The sequence below is a fragment of the Lepisma saccharinum genome, chromosome 15, assembly GCF_977018435.1.
Source record: "Lepisma saccharinum chromosome 15, izLepSacc3.1, whole genome shotgun sequence".
Lineage (NCBI taxonomy): Eukaryota > Metazoa > Arthropoda > Insecta > Zygentoma > Lepismatidae > Lepisma > Lepisma saccharinum.
In genome coordinates, this window is record NC_139243.1 from 29,460,719 (window position 1) to 29,476,760 (window position 16,042).

Consider the following 16,042-nt stretch of genomic DNA (forward strand, 5'->3'; position numbering starts at 1 on the left):
TTTTTCTAACCTGCATACACAAAGGCCCCCATTCGGCTTCTTTCATTAGGAGGTATCCATTTGGCTAACATGGTGTGCGTGCAAGGCACTATGGGACCCTGGAATTAATAAAATATGATGATCACTGTGTGCTTTATAAAATTAAATGTATTTGTACGGTATATACCGCACATAAGTCGCCCGAAGTGAATATTCTTCTTCTTTAAAAATAACTTTAATTAGTCTAGTACGAATAGTTTTTACTGTAAACAGGTATGCTGTACTGGACACCTTCATGTCTACACCGAAACTAATACTGGCTGGAGAGGGGGCTATTTTTATGTGACTCGCCCTGTATGTTTCTTCTGCTACAATGGTCTACTTCAGCGGTTCTCAAACTGTGGTACGTCTAACCCCAAGGGTACATGAACGACTTCAAGGGGGTACGCGATCAGCTCGCAAGATAAGTGTCGAGAATACCCACACCAGAACGTTTCTCAACTTGAAAGTTTTCAGTGCTCGACCAGACATCAAGTTACTGTTTCAGGCTGTGCAGGCACATCCCTCTCACTAGAAACTCTGAGGAACTGCAATAAAAACTCCAAAATTGTTCTTGACAGTTGGTTACAAACTTTTTTTGTAGGATTCTAATGTGTATATGTTTAACATTTCCACACACAGCTCGATTGCCATTTTCCTCTATTGCAGACACACGCCTCCAACATATCAAAAACGCTCTACCAATCAGGCAGCCAAAAACAATCCCCGAAACCCACTCTTCAGAGAAATCCTATGGTGGGGTTACATTAGACGTTCATTTACGACTGAAGGGGACAATGAGGAAACAGTTTCAGAACCGCTCGTCTTCTTGCTTATGACAAGTACACAGTATAGCTCAACTCTCAAAATGAACATATGAACAATTTTTAATCGACCGTTGATTGTTCACAAAATTTTAAAATACCGGTGTATCGTAATACAGCTCATCAGGTTCATTGTAAAAAAAATATCTGGAACACAACAATGAGGCTTGTTTTATAGTAATGAGAAAATCTTCAAGTTTCGTTTTGTAAAGACGGTCATTCTTGCGCTGGTGTAGTGTTAAAGAAATTGGTGACTTTCAGATGTGCAGGAAAAGCAAGCTGTGCCTTAAAGTTCCATACTACCGGCGCCAACAAAGCAAATCTTTTGTTGAAACTGTTTTCTTGTGTGCGAGGAAACACGCAGGAAGACACCTAACTTGTAAAGTGTTGATTGCGTGCTGGAAGTGTTCCAATGTAGTCCACAAAATCAACAAGGCGAGGAAGCAGAGAATTGGATTGTATTTCACATTCCACAGTTTGAAGGGAGTTACGCAAGAGATTGTCACTCAGACCGTATAAGTTTCAGTTGCAACAGCAGTTGCAGCCTGGCGACCAGTGATGTGCCGTACACTATAAGTTTTAACACCATTAAGCCTTGTTTCCATGATATGAAAAACTAAATATGCTGACCAAGGCAGAAATTTATTTTATTAAAAAACATAAACTAAACGCAACGTTTCAACCTTCTAGCAAGGTATTCTTCAGACTCTGCACCAAGTACAAATGTAACAAGGTACAAAACAGGACGATATATATATATACACATCGTCCTGTTTTGTACCTTGTTACATTTGTACTTGGTGCAGAGTCTGAAGAATACCTTACTAGAAGGTTGAAACGTTACGTTCAGTTTATGTTTTATAATAAAATAAATTTCTGCCTATTGAGTTTTTCACTATAAGTTTACATCTACATGCGTTGTATACACGTAATCTACGCGTAGATTACATTGGGTTGTGGTTTACATAGACTACGTAGACAATCTAAAGTAAATTAAAATACATTTTCAAGGCTTTCATGAAAGAAAAGTGACATTGTCAACTATAACTGTTCTGTTCCTAATGAACTGACAAGAATCCTATTTACAACAAAATTTCTCTCTTCTCTTCTATCATCAACTTTGAAAGAAGATAAATAGTATGCAAAAGAAAACAACAGATGGCAGTGATGAGGCAAAAGTAGTCATTTTCCCACAAAAAATAGAATATCTCCTATGCTAGGAGTTTTCCTAGGTGCAAAATTGTTGGAAATTGCAAGAAAGAGTATAAAATGTTCATCTCACACATTAGCAACTAATACGCAGTATAATTTTGTTTTGCTTCTACATCGCCCTTTGCAAAGTTATCACTTTTCGCCATGTTGTTTACATAGATTATGTTACGCGTAGAATGTAGACTGTCGAGTTTAGGCGTAGGCGCACATCACTGCTGGCCTAAGTTAAGCCACATTGAGCATTTGGAGACATTTGAGCCATTCATAGAAACTTGAAGTGTTACTGATTGATACATAACACATATCATTGTTGTATTCCATTAGTTTAGTCAAAATAAATTCTTAAATTTGTTTATTATGATACACCCGGTATATATACTCTTTCATATAAGCGTAAATGAACCACAGTTGGTTGTAACATATGAACTAATTATATAATTATCTAGGAGTATCATATTGCGTATGACAATCGACAAGACATGTATGGCGCTGCACTCGCCTTAGCCACTAGAATTTCACATGCGTAATCTCACCTGCGCATAATCTCTACTAGTTATTGTGTAACTACAGTGTGTTCCAAAATGATTTTTGGGGTTTCAGAGTCGTTTAGTTTCCCCTTATATGTGGGGTCCAAGGACAAAGCTTATATGGAAGTAAACAAGAACTCGACAAGTTTACATGGTGTATCTTATAAATGTTCAATGTGAGCACCTTCCGTGATACGGCACACATCCACCCGGTAGTCTAATGTTTCTCGACGCTTTCGTTCAACACACTTGGACGTCCACAACTCTTCCCTTTGCAGACACATTCAGTTGTCTGAAACTTACTAAACCATCAACGATTGTTGTTATCGGACGGAGGATCACTTCCAATTCTCCACGGGAGTCGCCATCTTGTAATACACTAACGCCGCATTGACTGATGGGAAACAAATGATAAGCGCTCAGAGTAGCAAACCTCCACAGCCGTACGATATAAACATTCACCTTCGTCTGTTGCAATATACCAACTACTCGAAACCCCAATAATCATTTTGTGACACGCTGTATATAAATCTTGCGCATTTCTTGCAATCAGCTTACCTCTCCTAATCCTTGGATCACTCTTGTTGCAATAAGGGCTCCGTATCCGCCCTTTTGGGCTGCCAAAGGGACGAGGAGACCAACCACTGAGTTGATGAGCATCCCTACGCCCAGGAAGTACTTTGCTCCATATGTTTGCGACAGAATGCCGAAAGGAATCTGAGTGACGACATACCCGTAGAAAAAGGAACCAAGGATAAACCCTTGCAGCTTAGTGTCCCACACGAAAGAACCGTCAATTTCTTCTTCCTATAGTGTGAAAGAGAACACAATCAACTTAAATGCTGTTTAAATTTTATATAAATAATTCTTGTATATCTTGTTCATGCACCAGTTATACGAAGTGAACATGTACATAGTTACAAGTGTTGTCTCTTGAGAATTACGTGTTAATCATTGGAAGTGAAGACGTCAGTCTATGAGGTAATGCCAAGGGTACCAAGACGTGATATACAGGGTGTTTCCGTGAAGACGTTTCAGATTTTCAGGGATGATGGAAGGGGACAAAAGCACCAATATGAGATAAGAAATCCCTGTGCTGAAACGCCTCGTTCAGAAGTTGTAAGCCAGCGCGTTTGCCTGATCTGTTTCTTTATACATGTAAAAGTGGTATGTACGAGACACCTGTGGATAATGAGAAGGAAATCCTGGCAAAAAGAATCCTTGCTGCCTGTGATATCGTCAGAATGGCACCAAGGATGTTAGCGTGGATGCGACAAAGCTTCGTGCGACGCTTTTGTGCCTGCATACGCTGTGGGCCGATTTTTGAACAATTACTGTAACGTTTACGTTGTAGAGTGCTACGATATACTGTAGTAACGTCCCTGTAACACCCTGTACATATATTTACATATTAAAACTACCAACTAGGATCTTTCAATTCTTTTCCAATTTAATGACCATCCCAAACTTTGGTTCAACTTTGCTTTTGATAAGATCATTTTATGCACAGATGGGCTAATCGGGACTAGAACTACAGGCAAAGTAGCTACTGTACTAATATCACAATCCAGAAAAGAGGAACTTCTTCTACCTTCTAGTTCTAACAACAGATTGGATTATGGATTAAGAACTCTTGACTGGGGTGTTTCTGAACTGAGGGTCCTTATCCATAAACAAACACCATACATGACAGTTTCTCAAGGTCACATCCACTGTCCATTTTTGGGTTGGCATACCCTTCTCGTCACAATGGTTTTAGCTTGTGACTTCTGAATGAGGCGTTTCTTGACAGGGATCCCTTATCTCATATTGGTGCTTTGTGACCCCTTCCATCATCATTGAAAGTCTGAAACATGGTCACTGAAACAACCTGTATACCAAGATGTTGCTAGTAGGTAGATCAATAATGCAAAGTGAACAGACATTGGTTGAGGAACGATTATGTCATTTCCACATAAACGAATTTTCAAAAATAAGAATTTTACCGTCCGCTTCAAAAATTCATGTACTGCCTATTTCTTCGATATCTTAATTCAATTTAGGACTATAGTTGAATTTAGTAATTTTCACTTCATTCAATAGATTACAGAGTGATTCAAAAGTCCGAGGACAGGCTTTTTTCTCTGAAACGGATGCGGTAATGGCAGATTCAACTTCACCTGGATACCAGGGTCCATGTGTGAGGGGTGCTTCCAGAACATGACCGCCATCTTGAAGTCCGCAAAATTGGATCGAGGTGAAGATTTGCAAATGGAAATGGGGTCATGTGGGGGTATCAAACCACATTTGAAATATGCATGACAATACAAATCAGAAAAACATTATTCAGAACAATATACAGTCACAAGCAATAAAAATGGGACATCTGAATCCTGATATACTCGCTTCCTGCAAAGCGTCATGTGCGTTGCATAACTCTGAGGCGATAAGTGGATTTTAGTAGCAAAATTTGTATCACAACACTCAAAACGCCTTGCAGGGAAGGGAATATTTCGAGATTCAGTTGTTCCACTTTTATTGCCGCTAACTGTACTTGTCATTTTCTTCAGAACCAACACGCAAAGAATGGCTTACTTCCACTAATGAGAAAAGTAAGAAAGTAAATTAAAGTAACAAATAAACATCCTTGTATTTTGTTCCCTATTGTTGGTTATTCTTTAACAAAGCTTTGTTTCGAGGGATGGAATACATGTGTACTGTTATTGGTGGAATAGAAGGAACGCTTTTTCTTCCACTATGCTCTGTTTAAAAATGATCTGAAGTGCAGAGATCAAGTACGCTGTTCGATCCTGACGTGCGTTCTAAGTGTGTTGCTGACGAGAAAAATTACCACTTCGTTAATGAAGAAACGCAGCCGACTAACCATTGAAATGTTTGAAACATTCTAAGTAACTGTATGCCATGGCGCGCTGTAACAGTGAAACTGTTGCTTAACCGTGCAGAACAAAACCAAGATGGATTCACAGTAGCAATATGTAGCTTTTATTGTAGCTCTTATGACGATTTCGACCTCTTTGTCTCTACTTCACTCTCTTCTGAAGTGCAAGACTAATCTCTTTATATCCTCAATCTCTCTCTTTCTCTCTCTGAGCTCAGTCCATCTCTCTCTCTCTCTCTCTCTTTCCCTTCTCTTAACTTCTTCTCTCTTTCTCTCTCTCCTTCTCTCTCTCTCTCTCTCTCTCTCTCTCTCTCTCCTGAAGTACAAGTCTAATCTCTAAATTTCCTCAATCTCTCTCTTTCTCTCTCTGAGCTCAGTCTATCCCTCTTTCCCCTTTCGCTTCTCTCTCTCTCTCTCTCTGAGCTCAGTCTATCTCTTTCCCCTTTCCCTTCTCTTAACTTTTCCTATGTCTCTCCCTCTCTCTCTCTCTCTCTCTCTCTCTCTCTCTGAGCTCAGTGTATCTCAATTTCCCCTTTCCCATATCTTAACTTCTTCTCTCTCTCTCTCTCTCTCTCTCTCTCTCTCTCTCTATGAGCTCAGTGTATCTCTCTTTCCCCTTTCCATTCTCTTAACTTCTTCTCTCTCTCTCTATTTCCCTTCTCTTAACTTCTTCTCTCTCCCTCTTTCTCTCTCTCTCTCTTTCTCTCTGTCTCTCTATTTCTCTCTCTCTTTCTCTCTCTCTCTTTCTCTCTCTCTCTTTCTCTATTTCCCTTCTCTTAACTTCTTCTCTCTCTCTCTTTATCTCTTTCTCTATTTCCCTTCTCTTAACTTCTTCTATCTCTCTCTCGTTCTCTCTCTCTCTCTCTCTCTCTCTCTCTCTCTCTGAGCTCAGTCTATCTATCTTTGCCCTTTCCCTTATCTTAACTTCTTCTTCTTCTTCTTCTTCTTCTCTCTCTCTCTCTCTATCTATCTATCTGCATTAGAAACTATACATGTGTGCTAATTCTGCAACCCTTGAAATAGAGTAATAAATAAAACGAGGGTTCTTTCTTTGCATTTTTATTATCTTATGCATTTTCTGCATATCATCAGTTCAACAGTTCAACTTGACAATCGAAAATTAGTACACCATTTTTAAGTTCGTCGTCTGCGCTGTAAGGTGTGACTTTCTCTATGTCAACATCTTTTCCACGTAGTACAATCAGATAACCGGAGTCTTGCAGCTAACTAGGCTCTGGCGCCTGTACTCATGGCCAGTATAAACGTCTGTTGGATTTGTGTTGTGTGCTTTCCATGCATTTTAATTGTCCCTCGACCTATTTCATCCCATCATCATCCATCCTCTTCATCTTCGCAATTATCCAATACTGACAGACAGTAGCGGAGATTTGGTACCAAAACGGGGCTGGGGGGGCAAGGACAGTTTATTTTTTGTTTGCAGACAAAGCTAAGCATAAAGATGTTACAGAACAGGAGCAGAAACTGACAAAAAGTGGAGGACAACCGCTCCCTTGGAAACTGACAATTGAAATCAAGATCCTTGACTCTCGGTGTTTCCCAGTGTGGCTCCTGTAATGTAGTGTCTGTTCTTTGTTCTTAACAACTAACTAACTCTCTAGCATTCTTAAACCCGAAGGTTCATGGCTGCAGAAACACAGGCCTTCCAACTGTCCCTATCTTGAGCAAGATCTATATACTCTTTTCCATCTCTACCGATTTACTTTAGGTCCATCTCAACGTTGTCCCTCCATCTTCGTCTTGGCCTTCCTATAGGTCTCTTACCATCAGGTTTCCCAACAAGACTCCTGTGAACTCCACTTTCTTCTCCCATTCGTGCCACATGGCCTGCCCACCTAAGTCTTCTTGATTTAATTATTCTACTAATATCTGGACATGAATACAAATTATGTAGTTCTAAATTATGTAACCTTCTCCACTCACCTGTCTCCTCATCCCTTTTAGGTCCAAATATTTTCCTAAGGATCTTATTTTCAAATACTCTTAGTTCTTTGTTCTTAATAATAATAATAAAAATGATGTTGGCAGGCCCAAAAAAAATCATAACTTAGTGGCCCAAATTTTAGAAATCCCCCTCCCCTATTTATTGTTTGATTATAGATTAAACTAAAGCGTTCATACACTTACAATAGGCACATCGTCCAGCGTGTCCAACGCTGAACTGTTGGTCGTGTAAGCCGCGCATTCATCGCTCAGGACTTCCGCGTCAGAAAATATTGCCGTGTGGTTCACCATTGCAACAATGGCGACAGACATGTTGGTCCTCATGACGTAGGCGTTGGCCATTCCAAGGAAGAGCATGAAGGTGACCATGTGTCGTGCACCAAAGCATTCTGAAAAAATAGATGGACAAAAATCGTGTTATTTCGTTTCTTATTGAGTTTTAAGTTCACTTTATGCACAGAAGGCTAATAGAGACCGGACCTATATTTTAGAGTGGGATCCGAACCACTATATGCTTCCACCGGGTATCGAACCCGTGACCCCTTGATTGCAAGGCGATGAATTTACCGCTACTCATCAGCGGGGCCCTATTTTATTTCGCATGTTTTTGAATATTTTACTACCAGACACCCCTCTCAATACATTCTCGGAGTATGGGAAATGTATTTTAAATTTTAAGGAAGGAATTAATATTAGAATACCTGCTACATACATGCCACTGAATCACTGCATTGCCTAGAACAAAATTTCCCTTAACTGATATCTAGATAACAGCGAAAGGATTTACTTGAATGTTCGATAATGAATTCAAACAACTGAATGTATTTTAGATTGGAATTTCGTAACGGTTTTTAGAACAGAAATAAATGTTGGAGGACTTTACTGCCGAAGGTAACATGTCCAGCGCGGCCTTAAAGTTCCTACCAGGCACGTATCCAGGAAGAGGGCTAAGGGGCTGAAGCCCCCCCGAAATCCTACAAAAATATCTAATCTAAATATTATATAGTGGTAATTAATTTTACTTCCTTCGCAAGATTAAACATTAGATCGAAAAAGTTTTAGTGTATAATAGAGGAACCAGATTATATTTTTACATTCAACCATTTAATCCAAATAAAAAACAGATCCACAGCTTCGAAAATTTATATTTTTCTTTGTGAGAGGTTGTAAACTTTGAGTAAAATTTGCACCTAAATTTTAGTCTTTTTTTAACGTAATGTGTAAAAATACATTAACTTTGAATTTCAGTACACTAACTGTACAAAATGTAAGAAAAATAATGGACAATAGTTGTGTTGGATATTTACTCATATGGTGGATCTAGTAGCTTATAATAATAGTTGAGTTGAGTTGATTTGGTGTTTTAAGTCCACTTTATGCACAGTAAGTATAATCGGGACTAGACCTACAGTTTAAAGTGGGGTCCGAACCACTTGTGCCTCCACCGGGTATCGAACCTGGGACCCCTTGATTACAAGGTGACGACGCTACCACAGCGTAGCATAATAATAATAATAATGATGATAAATTTGGGTTAAAATTGATTTATTTTAAATAACTTATAATAGTTATTATTATAAAATGGCAATTATAACCGTGGTAATAATTATAATTATTGTCATTATTATTTCTACTAATCATGTTCTATCAACGGCCTGGCCCCTCTACAAATATTTCTGGCGACCCTCGTGCACATAAGGGATGAGCCTCCCCACCCCGAAATAAAATCCTGGCTACGGGCCTGGTTCCTACGTTGCTTCTTCGAACAGAGAAGGTACAACAATAGTTAAGAAACATCTAAGTCATAGTCACGAAGAGACAAGTGCTCCAACTTCAAAGCAAATCGAACTGAAATGAAAAATGTTCTACTTCACAACACCTCGAACAGACCACTAATCTCTTTGTATCAGTAAAATGTGTTCATTTCTTCTTTTTCAAACTGATAACAAGTTTAATTGAAGCTTTCATAGGGAAGTAATGTATCCATTTTTCGAAACGATATGCCCATGAACATTTTAGGAATCAAACATTCACCGAGAAAATGTCGACAGTTCTGAGTATCAAATCGTTTCCTCAGCTATTATGTAACATCTAATTTTTCGTTCGAGATTGTATAATGGTGAAACTCTTTTTTTCACTTAATCGTGATATTATCAATAATTTTTCGTGTAAAGTATTCCAATACATTACGTCATCGTGATTTCATTCCCTCAAAGACTAATATAAGTGTTATTGACAATTCACATACTGAGAGTAAACATCTCATGAAATGATTGACCAACTTATAGAATAGTCAAACAGACTTTGCAAGATATTTGCGTCATTTTATGCCCTACTTTACATTTTCCCTGTAAATCTTTGTTCGTTTGGACGTCATTTTGCACGTTTTCTGAATCATACACTACATTGCTGTAACCTTTAGTGGAATATTAATAGAAATTATTCACGTTTAGTTGAGACGGTACTTAGTAATATTTTGACTGGAACTTCTATGCTTCAAATGCACTATGCATAACTTAGAAAACCTTTGCTGCTAAACATCTACAACAGCTAGTAAATAATAACTGGTAAAGTGTGGTTCACAATTACCGCATTTCATTTGTTTGTAAATTTGTTGTGGGTGCCTCGGTATTTCGGTTACTTGCCTCCACCACTAACAAAACATTTTCCTGTGTGTCAGGAATTAAAATAACTTCGTGTTTATTGAAATGATAAATCAATTAGGGTGTGTGTCCCTTGTATACAAGGAGACTCACATTAGATCCAAGTGGACCTTCGCGATGGCAGAGTGGTAATCAAAGGGTCCCGGGTTCGATTCCCGGTGGAGGCACATAGTGGTTCGGATCCCACTTTAAACTGTAGGCCCGATTAGCAATACTGTGCATAAAGTGGACATAAAACACCAACTCAATCAATCAATCAATTAGATCACAGTGAATGTAACGTTGGCTACAATCCCAATGGAAACTTAAGGCTCAATCCAGAAAAATGAATGAGAACGTAATATTTTCTTTTTATTATATACAATTTTCTTGCTTGCTATGGTCGTAGGTGGCGATTACGGGGGGGGGGGCAACTTCTGGTTCCATTGGTGACGTCACTTTAGTGTACTTATGTTTTTGGAGATAATTTGAGGATTAATGGATACGTATATCTGGGGAATAACATTTTCATGGTTATGATAACATTTGAAGCTCTCCACAGGGTGAGAAATCATCGTAAAATTAACATTATAGCGTTAAATTTAACGCTAATAATGGAGTGCCAACGAGCGCTTGCGCATCTTTGAAGTCACTTTTCTATACTGTGGCTAGAATGAGTACAGATGGCGCTGGTAACCATTTGGAATATTAAACACACACACTAACCCACACATGTTCCATGCACAATAAAATATTCATATTTAAATTTGAAAGTTTCTTCTGATATCTCAATTACAGAATTAAGAGATATTAGAAAACATTTTCAACTTTAAATTTGAAAACATGATAACAGTCGTGTGGGCTATGGATATATTTTAAAAGAAATAAAATCACACTACGTTTACAATGCAGTAACTAGGAATCGGATTTTTAGTTGCAAAATTATGGCCTGAAAAGGGAAAGAAAGGTTCTGAAAATGTTTTCAAAAAGGTGTTACCTTAACAAAAAATAAAAGGAGGAACATCAGTCAGAGGGTAATACGAGACAAATGTACAAGGCTGTTAGAAATCTTAGTCCCGGATATCAACCAAGATTACACGTATGCAAAGATAAAGATGGGAAGCTGCTTACGGATCAAAGTAAATGCCTGAAAAGATGGGCAGCATATTTTCAGGACCTCTATAAATGTACTAGTAACTTCACAGATATTGTGGATTAGAAACAGCTCCAAGTCACAGAATGTCAGTTAGAAGGACCATCGTTCGACGATGTGAAATGTGCAATATTGAAATTAAATAATAATAAAGCACCTGGAGAAGACTTGCTCCCCGCAGAGGTATTTAAGAAAGGTGGAGAAGCTCTCTGGAGGAAAGTTAAACCAATTAGTTTGCATGATATGCTACCAAGAGGAAATACCCAGTACCTGGAGATATGGAGTTATCCTTCCCATCCATAAAAAAAGACGACATAAAGAAATGTGTTAACTACAGAGGAATAACCCTGCTAAATATTGGATACAAAATATTCTCCAATACTCTGTACATGAGAGCATCTAAAATAGCAGAAGAAAAGCTAGGGGAATATCAGTGTGGATTCCGTTCTAGATCACATCTTCACCATAACCCAAATTATGGAAACGTTCTATGGGCATAGTATAGATCTGCACCTTCTATTTATAGACTATCAGCGGGCATTTTATAGCTTGCACAGAGCAGGGATTACTAAGGTACTAAAGAAAGTAGGATTCCCTGGTAAATTAATGAGTCTAATTAAAATTACTTTAGAAAATACAACAGCTGGAGTCATGGTGCAGGATGAAGTCTCATCAACCATTAAAATAGAAACAGGGGTGAGACAAGGGGATGCGCTGCTTACTTTAATTTTTAGCATTATGCTACATGATATTATCGGTCCACAGCAAAAACGGGGGAGCATATTCTACAAAACAACTCAGATGCTCGCTTATGCTGATGATATTGTGATAATATCACGGACCCTTGCAGACCTTAAAGGCACTTTCTTAAAGGTAGATAGCAAATCCAGAGAAACTGGACTCTTAATTCATGAAACCAAAACGAGATACATGAGAATGTCCAGATCGCCAACCAGACGAAATCCCGTGGTTCTGAATGTAGAGACATGCTGTTTTGAAGGAGTTTCCACTTTTACCTACCTTGGAGCCCTTCTACATAACAATAAAGAAGAAGAAGAGACAATTAACCACAGGATCCAGGCTGGAAACATACAATATTATGCACATGTAGAATTGTTCAAGTCCAAGAGCCTCTCCAAAAACACAAAATTAAGACTATATAGGACACTCATCTGCATCCAAAGCAGAAAGCAATTTAATGTGCTTTGAAAGAAAAATCTTACGAAAGACCTTTGGTCCCATTAAGAATGAAGATGGATCCTATAGAATTAGGAATAACATGGAGCTAGAAGAGTTTATCCAACGTGTGGGGAGATACATCAAATCAAAACGTTTAAGATGGGAAGGACATCTGATGAGAATGGAGGAGGACAGATTACCACGCTTGGTATTAAACCAGAAACTCTAGGGAACAAGGCCGAAAGGAAGATGAAGGGGAAGATGGATAGATGCCGTGGAGGATGATTTGAAAAGGATAAATGCACGTAATTGGAAGAATGTAGTTGAAGACAGAACGAGGTGGAGGAAGATTGCTTGGGATGCCAGAGCCTACCAAGGGCTGTAGAGCAATAGAAGAAGAAGAAGAAGAAGAAGAAGAAATTTGAAAACATGATTACAGTCGTGTTCACTATAGATATATTTTTAAAGAATTAAAATCACACTAATTAAATTAACTATGTAATAAGTAGGGAAGGGATTTTAAGGTGCTATCTTATGGCCGGAAAAGGGAAAGAAAGATTCTGAAAATGTTTTCAAAAAGGTGCAAAAAAATAGGTGTTGATAAAATGCTTTTATTCAGTTCTCAGCCAGTTAAATTAACATTCTTTATTCAACACTGTAGCAAGTAACATAATTTATGCAAAACATGGTATAATTTATATTATAACATTTTATAACTCTCGTTCTGCTCTACAAAATAAGACTATAAAATTTAATGTAGCTAGCCATAAGAGTAAAAATAATTTATTTTTCTGTCCAATGTTTTAACAAAACATGAAAGAAAAGGAAGGAAGCATCAAAGAGGGGTTAAAAGGGATAAATGTGCGAATCTCACGAAAAGGTGTAAAAAGTGTGTTCATTTTCCTTGATTTCATGTCCTAAAATACATATCTCAAACAATCCGTATGAAAAGAGTTATATTTTTGAAAATGTGCTGCACCCTAAAATCCGTTCTGTAGTAATAACTCTACGACGCTAGGGGTCCCGGGTTCGAATCCTGGTTTGGGCATGGATGTTTTTGATTGTCCATTCATTAATTTCATCATGTCATCAGTCATCCCCATCTTCGCAAATTTGCCAAAAATGACACAAGAAACGAAGTAAAATAAAGCATATCAATCAATCAATCAATCTAGTAATAACCGTAAATGCTTTAGTGATTTTAGATAGTAATTTCTCATGCCAACGTTTTTACAGTGTTGGAGCACACAAAGAAAACAAGGTCAATCCACTCTTTACATGTTATTCCTGCTATACATGAGTTTACAGCATTGGTGTCGGAAGAGAGTGAGGAAAGAGACATATAACCTGTCTTACAATTCCAGAAAAGATATATTTTAGTATATTTACCTAACATAATGACACTAACGGTGGTTGATACTTGAATTGTGGAAAAAAAAACGAAAAAAAAACACCTTCTTCCATATCTCCAATTAGTTTAATTGTGACATGTTTGTTAATATTTTATTAAAATTATGAGATTAAGAAAATAAATCTAAAAATAATAGAGTTTGGAATGCAGGAGAGACTCATGATGATAATTACAGGAATTTATTCTGGAAATCACAGAGTGCAGCACCTTCCTCGTACTACCACTAATATTCCTATCATGGTTGTCAGCATTTAGGAAAAGTATTGAAGTTTAAAAGTTTAAGAAATATATATATGCTGTAACTGTACAGTTTGTGCTTTTAAGCTGATTCTCAGCAACATACACAATATACATTACCATACATTTTTGAATCCTTGTCCCGAGGTTCAAAACTTGCAGTACCTGAAGTTCTGTGGATGCTAGTTTAGGCAATAGACACGTACCTCTTCAAATTGTAGCTTAACGCCCATTTCCTTTTAGATATATATAGGTTTATTCATAATATATTTACAGAAGTTAATTCTTGGCCGTTATTCGCAAAATTACATTCCGGTGTACCCTGTCCCCCCTTCCCGAAGAGAGTGTGTAGACTCGCGTAGCCACTGGCTCCACGAGTAAAAAAAAATATATAACCTTCAGTACCAAAAAAGTGGCTGAAGGTATGTGTGCTGTGTACCAGGTTTCCCACATGAAATAAACTATTGGAATAATGTGAAAAGAGCAAGTGTGTGTATTAAAAGAAAGAAAGTTAACATCCCCGCCGTCAGTTCACATAATAAGGAAAGAAAGCTCGCCCAGCCGCTCCCCTCAGAGAAAAAGATACCTCTTACATTGCTGTACTCCGCCAAACATCTGAGGCAGACTGCTCCCCTGCCCTTCCTATTTATAGGCCCCGCTAATGACCTAAACCGTTACTGGAAACTTACCGCTCCCCAACAGCCAAGAACCCAAACGTACAGGAATACATAGACATACACAATTTATAACATAAAAAGGATCCAGTAATGATCGCATCATTACATAGTCCCCCCTTCCTGAAGAGAGAAAAATCAAAGTTCTGTAACCTAGAAAAATAATAATAATATACACAAAGCACTTGTCCGCAGTTTCTGTTCACTACTAACACACTTTCATTAGATCACACGACACTGACAGTCAATGTTCACCCTAATTTTGTCCACAAGTGTACTTCGAGATCCGCGATCTTCCCTCAGCACTGGAGCTGGTTAACACACGTCGATTCTTACCCACTCAGCATCTCTTCCATCCTTCCTCCTGGACCAATGAGAGACAGTCTCCTGGAAATCCATCCAAGTCATCAAGGCTGCTGGTTCGACTCCCGGCAACGCCACTGCTCTGCGCTCCTGCCGAGATCGGAAGTCACCGCTTCAGCCGGTTTCCACATGAATGGATCGAACTGGCTCTACGTCCGAAGATGTCACTGCTATGCCCGGCGCTAGAACTGCGTTCACTCGCCACCGAACTGCGACTTCTCGACGAAATTACACGGTAAAAGAATACGCACTAACTTTTCGTTACTTTCGCGATGAAATTGACTGCGGAACGACACTTTTGTATGAGTACTGTATGAGATATGAGGTAGAGAAAATAAGTGAAAGATAGAATAAAGAAAATATAGATAAGTCCCTATGTACAATATTTACAAAAAATCCCCCTTTGAAATTAGAATAGAATCTGTTTCTCAGCTTGTAACGCATCCGGGATATATCTTCGTCTTGCTCCTCATGCCGAAGTTACGTGCGGAATTGGGTTCGGCTACTTTCCTTGTAGAGTCAGGTGGCGAAGAATAAGGCTTTAACTGGTCACTGTTGGCTCTCAATATTCTTCCGTCCCCGCTGTGTTTCATTTTGAAAGTATTTGCCGAAGTTTGCTCCACAATTGCGTGTGATCCAGAGGACTTCCCCGAGAATTTACTGGTTACTCTGCGGGCCTTACCAGAGATAGGATGTTCCTTAAGCCAAGCTTTATCCCCCACCTGAAACGTGCATTTGCGGCGTTTCCTATCACAATCTTTCTTCTTGGCGTCTTCCATCCTGAATTTCGTTTCCTCCTTACTTGACATGAAATCTTGCTTATTCCTGTCATCTTTTAATACGCAGCATGGCTGGCACGACTTACAATACTGGATAACGTCTTTAGTTAGGCCTATCCAAGTGTATTGTTCCCTAACCTTCGCTAACGTTTTCAATGTCCCAGGATGACAAGCGAATGCATT

At 38.6% G+C, this 16,042-nt stretch overlaps 1 protein-coding gene across 1 annotated transcript in view; it reads right to left on the bottom strand.

Moving 5' to 3' along the window:
- The window catches only part of LOC145999651 (putative inorganic phosphate cotransporter), a 122,863-nt gene that overhangs the window by 78,578 nt on the left and 28,243 nt on the right, over positions 1-16,042 (bottom strand). Inside the window, exons 2-4 of the mRNA XM_083136779.1 lie at positions 7,605-7,810; positions 3,140-3,388; positions 11-98 (exon numbers count right to left, since the gene is read on the bottom strand). Of these exons, the coding sequence (XP_082992905.1) occupies positions 11-98; positions 3,140-3,388; positions 7,605-7,810 (543 nt within the window). The remainder of the gene's footprint in view (positions 1-10; positions 99-3,139; positions 3,389-7,604; positions 7,811-16,042) is intronic.